At 34.4% G+C, this 6,238-nt stretch overlaps 1 protein-coding gene across 1 annotated transcript in view; it reads left to right on the forward strand.

The window, feature by feature from the left end:
• LRRIQ3 (leucine-rich repeats and IQ motif containing 3) overlaps positions 1 to 6,238 on the forward strand; it is a 77,382-nt gene that overhangs the window by 4,990 nt on the left and 66,154 nt on the right. Inside the window, exon 3 of the mRNA XM_006775914.2 lies at positions 3,259 to 3,392. Within this exon, the coding sequence (XP_006775977.1) occupies positions 3,259 to 3,392 (134 nt within the window). The remainder of the gene's footprint in view (positions 1 to 3,258; positions 3,393 to 6,238) is intronic.

Raw genomic sequence — 6,238 nt, forward strand, 5'->3', positions numbered from 1 at the left:
TATTTGGCATTGCCACACAGTCTTCTTTACTTTAGCTTTTAGTTAAATTTTGAAATAGGAAAGTCTGAGTCCTCCAACTTTGCCTTTTCTCCCCCAATATTGTTTTGGCTATTCAAGGCCCCTTGAATTTACAAATGAATTTTAGAATCAGCTTATCAATTTTGATGCCGATTCTTGCTGTGATAGTGATAAAGATTCTATTGAATTTATAGATCAATTTGTGGAGAATTGCCAATATTTTGAAGATTGAATATTCTCATTCTTGAGTGTGAACTGTCTCTGAGTTTATTTAACTCTCTGAGCAATGCTTTGTAATTTTCATTGTACAAGTCCTTTTTGTTAAAGTTTTTTTGGTATTTTATTTGACATTGGGGTTGGAATTATTTACTTAATTTTATGTTTGGATTAGATTTTGCTAATATATGTAAATACAATTGATGTTTTCATTTAACCTTATATCCTGCTACCTCCCTATTCTCATTTATTAGTTCTGGAAGTTTTTTGTTGATTCAGAATAGTTGTTTTTTCATTGAAAGCATAACTTTTCTTTTTTCAAGTTTTTCATATTTGAATGAATGCATTAGGAAATAGCTTATTTTTTTCAATGCCTTAAGGGACAATTTAGGTGAATAATCCTACATAATAAAGAGGTAATATGCAAATTGATCCTCATGCCCTCACAAGAAGGCTGCCTATGACCAGGCCAGTAGGAAGGTTAGAAAGAGTGCAGCTGGGCTGAGGGAACCCCTTCCCCCAACCTATGCACAAATTTTGTCCACCAGACCTCTAGTCTATATAATAAAAACCCAGTGGTTGTAACACCATAATGACCAAAGACCAGTCACCAGGAGGTGCATTGATGGGTCCTGCGGCGCTGGCGGGACTTGACACTGCATCCTGCAGTGCGCCAGGTCTGGGTTTCCCACGATTTTGCATGCTGGTTCCCTAGTGAAGAGTACAAAATATTCAATTCTTAAATCATTAATTTGGTGACATAAACATACATGTTCATAGCATCATTTTACATTGATTTTATAAATGTTGAAAGAAGCTATTGGAAAACTTTAGTTACAGGCTACAAAATCCTTAAATGGATAGATAATAATATGAGAAAAAATGCTTCATGGCATATGAATATTGGAACAAATACGTTATACAACAGTTCAAAAGAGATGGCTAGCTCTTCAGGTATTAGAAAAATCATGTACAAAGTATATCAAGTGAAAAAGCATTATTCAGAACACTTTATAATATTCTGTAAGTATATGTAAATCTATGTAGAAATGCTTTGAAATTTGACAAAGAATAGAAAATCATTTGAACAGTTGTGATCACATCTGAAAGTGATTGTGCATGTTAAAGCTTGGAGACCTGGAAGACTTTTAAAATTGTATGTGATATTTTTATTTAACAAAATTTAACTATGCTAATTATCCTGTATAATTAAAGGTTAATATGCAAATTGTCCCCTTGGGAGTTTTGACCAACCGGGAGTTCAACCACTCGCTATGATGTGCATTGACCACCAGGGGCAGTGCAGAATGAAGGAAGGTCCCAGTCGGCAGCCAGCAGCCGGGGGAAGGAAGGCCTAGAGACCCTACCCGTACATGAATTTCCTGCACCTAGCCTCTAGTTTAGTAATAATAGTTTTAAAAATTAGGGACATAAAAAATGAGCCAATATTTATCTCTTAACTTGGGCCCTAAAGGAATAATCATTTAGGTATTCTCATTGTGTCATATGGTGTAATCAAATTTAGGAACATACATGAGCCTTTTAAGGACAATCAAAATGTCTGAGGTTCATTTAAGGAATTAATGGGAAGTTGGGTGGAGAGTATAGAACAGAACCTTGAATGACATACCAAGAAGTTTAGATTTCTTAATGAATGCAGTGAAGATCTATTGAAGTTATTTGAGTAGGAAAATTAGAGTGAATTTGTCATGTTTGTTACTATATGAATTAATGGTATTGATGAAGTTTTTTAAAGGAAATTAATCCAGTATTTTACTAGCAGATTAATAGTGGTTAAGGGACAGATGGTGTCAGAGAGATCAATTACTGTAGGCCGAAGATGATGTGATTAGGGTTGATATAGGCCAGTGATGGCGAACCTATGACACACGTGTTGGAGGTAACACGCGAACTCATTTTTTTGGTTGATTTTTCTTTGTTCGATGGCATTTAAATATATAAAATTAATATCAAAAATATAAGTCTTTGTTTTACTATGGTAGCAAATATCAAAAAATTTCTATATGTGACACGGCACCAGAGTTAAGTTAGGGTTTTTCAAAATGCTGACACGCTGAGCTCAAAAGGTTCGCTATCACTGCTTTAGGCAGATAAGGAAAGTTCAGAGAAATCCCCTCCCTGTTTTTGCCACTCAAAATAATGAATATGCCAAAGGAGCATATTTTAGATGGCATGTCTTGATCTCCTATAATTATATTATGGGGCGGCATGAAGTAGCACTTATCTGCAAGATTTTGTGTTGTTATTCTAGCAGTACATAGCTGATTGAAGGTATAGGCAGAAAAGGTGTGTGTTTGTAACATGATGGGTTTGGTGATTTTCAGGGAAGGTGCCTTACAAACAACACAAATTTTAGTTTGTTTTTTTTTAAAGCAGAATCCTTACATTCATAACCTAACCAAGTTGGCTTTATTACTAAATTATTACAGTAAAATGATAAGATATAGGGAGTCTGTATTTCCAAATCTAAACAATTTGCAGGTGACAGATCTTAGAGATAATTTCTTTAAAGTGAGAACATATCTTTCCCCAGGGGGATGTGCTCTGTTCCAATAAAAATGTCCAACATGGTAGTTAAGCTGCAACAAAATTTTCAACTACTGTAAATTATTTTATGGGTCCAACATGCCAGTTTTCTTCATGGGGAGCCACAGAATACTTTTAGAGTTTCACTGAATACCTATTCATATAACTACTTTTCAGAGGTTGACATACTTATGGTCAAAGTTGATATCTATGCTATCAGATTGAGAAGAATCTAGAGCATAGAGGAGGTTATCATGGATCTTGCATTTTGTTAGAGAATTGAAGTTATTTGGTGCTACTAATTCTTGATTTACTGGTCTATAAAAATATATGTGAAAATGTGTATTATTCAATTACTATGCCTTTAAGATACCTGTGAATGTGTTAGTAATTTCTACCAAGAGAGTACCAAGTTTAAAGTGTCTTTTGGAAATAATTTCATGAAATATAATTATTAAACATATTTTCTTTATACAGGGATCAACCTATGAGGATGAAATTAATAACATCAACTTTGTTATTTCAAAAATAAATGAAATCATGGCTCATAATTCACCAATTTTGATTATTCAAAGATGGATACGTGGTTTCCTAGTTAGAAAAATTTTGAGGTATGTTTATTTTCTCTACTATTTGAATATTAAACTAAAATGTTAAGAAAATCAATGATAAAAAGGCATCTCTCCAATAATATTCATTTTTTAATTCCTATTAAAACAGTACTTTATAGATGACCTGAACTAGTTTTGAGAAACACACCACAATAAGTAGCAATTAGAGGCAATATAGTAATAGCTTATAATATTTGGCATTATAAAAATTTGATACTTTTCCTTTTTTAAAAAAAATTGACCATATGTGTATGTAACTAATAAAGTTTTTATTAATTACTAATTGAATAATTCTGACAGTATTTCTCTTAAATTAAAAAAAAGCAATCTAAAACATACTGAATTTCCCCTTTAATGGGCTGAAATAGAAATATAAACCATGTTCTGTATAATGGGGTACAATAGAAATATAAACCATGAAACATATATTAGGATTTCATATTTTGTTTGAATGTGAAGATAATTTTGGTGAAACATCTGGTACCATATCAATCTACATTGTAATTTGGTTAATTGTATTTTTCTTTCTCTTTGTTCCTTGCATTGTTTCCAGTAGCTGACATTTGCAAATAGAGGCACACCTTTCTTGGCAGAACCTCTGAACACTGAACTTGGGGAGACAAGATAGGGTACTCTGTCATCAATTTCTATATATATTAGTCATACCAAACATCACATATAGGAAAAAGTAAATGAATATTTCTATATAGCTTATTTTCAGATGCTTAATGATAGAATACATAAGATAGAAATGAAATTTGACCCTGAAATATAGGTAGGATTAAAATAGATCTAGAATTGGGCAATGACAGCCTCTGAGAAACCCAGATTAGGAAGTTTCATTGAAATGATATTCAGCATTGTGTGGTAGGCAGAGAGAATGCTCTCCTGAATTAGCCTGCATGGCTAAATCATAGACAACAGTAGCCCTGTTAGAGAGAGAAAAGTATGAGGATCAACTGACCATAATACAGTGCCTGCAACTTCTGAAGAAGAGGTTCCATACACTTTTCAAACTAAGGTCAAAGTGTGAGAGAAATTGGGCTCACAGTGGAAATAAGTAAAATTATATGGAATAAAAGATGTGGAAGAAGATCAGGCAGCTGCTGACAGGTGCATATTTATTTAAAATATTATTTCTGTCTCATCTTTAAATTTACTGTGAGTTTTATATGAAATAAAGATCTAATTAAAGGGACTTATCTTTAGTTTATGCTCCTACAATTGAATTTTTCACTCTTAGAATCAAGATTTCCTGTATATGCATGTAACATGAGATTAAAAACCTTGTGCATAGAAATGGTATCTCAAAATTTAGCATGCATGAATAGAATTTGATTAAGATTTGTGGGGAAAGATGCCTGTAATCTATATATATAAAAGGCTAATATGCTAAGTGTCCGACCATCTGACTGGTCGCTATGACCACATTGACCACCAGGGGTGGGTGGCGGCGGGGCGGGACTGGGGACTGGCGAGCAGGTGGAAGGCAGACCTCTTGGTCCCTCCCCCAGGCCCACAGGCTCCCATCAGTCGCCACGTGGTGAATGGGATGGGTGGTGGTGGCGGGTCAGGGCTGGGGACTGGTGAGTGGGCATAAGATGGCCCAGATCGCAGGCTAGGCCTAGGTATCCTACCCGCACACAACTTTGTGCGCGCAGGGCCTCTAGTATAATATAACATGTTATATAATGGTACAGTAGCTTTGTATATTACTTTACAAAAATAACATGACTTTATTGTTACTAAATTATTTTTACTGCAATGTACTTTTTCATGTTTAAAGTTTTAAATGTAATTAGCTCACTCAACCCTCACAGCAATTATGTGAGATAAATATAATTATTTCATAGATACTATAAGAGACAAATTGAGGATTAGTAAAAAAAAAAAAGGTAGATGAAAAGAAGAGAAAGTACTACATTTATATATTTAATACAAATATAATATGAAGAAAACTAAGGCATTTATTTTAGTAATAGAATATCTCCCCAAACTCTTTATATTTATATAGTAGACCTAGTAGGTAGCATCAATGTCAGATAGAGGGATTGTAATATGCTTGCTGTAGTTTTCTGGTTGTGTGTTTATGAATAGCTCATTAGTTAAAATTCCTTTCATAAAATAATTAAGGCAAGTACTTTTCTTATCCTTCCTGCATAAAAATTTGGAAAATTATAGGTTATGTTGCATATAGAATTTTTATCTGCAAACAATAGAAACTAACTATAAATGACTGGGGGAATAATGTAATTTGTTGGAGGTTTATCCTGGAAGCTCACAGAATATTCAGGAAGCCACAATAATTGAACTTGAGAAATAAGTAGCAATGAGAGGCAATGCAGAGCCAAAACTCCACCAGAGAAAGAGTTTGCTCAGGGAGCTTCCATTTACTAACTATATGACACCTTGTCAATTCTGCTTCAGAATGTCGTTGGGCTTTTGGATCATTCCTAAAACAAGTATAAATTCAGGGAGAAAGCATTAAGTAGGCTGATGCTAAGTTATATGACAATGTCTTAGCTCTTAGGAAAGTGGAAAAGGAAGCATCTGTTCCCTTAAGTCAGCCATACATTGGAGATAACAATATATCAATACAGGTAGCCAGAATGGCAGAGTCTTCAGGTACTATGCAGCTTCACTAAATGTACATTAAATTCATTTTGGTTTGCAAAGCCATCTATCTACACTAATAAAAGAGAAACATGGTAATTGGCATACGACCGCTACCCTTCCCATTGGCTAATCAGCGAGATATGCAAATTAACTGACAGCCAAGATGGCGGCCGGCAGCCAGGCAGCTTAAACTGAACATGAGGCTTGCTTGCTTCAGTGATGGAGGACTC

This window comes from Myotis davidii, unplaced genomic scaffold, assembly GCF_000327345.1.
Source record: "Myotis davidii unplaced genomic scaffold, ASM32734v1 scaffold128, whole genome shotgun sequence".
NCBI lineage: Eukaryota > Metazoa > Chordata > Mammalia > Chiroptera > Vespertilionidae > Myotis > Myotis davidii.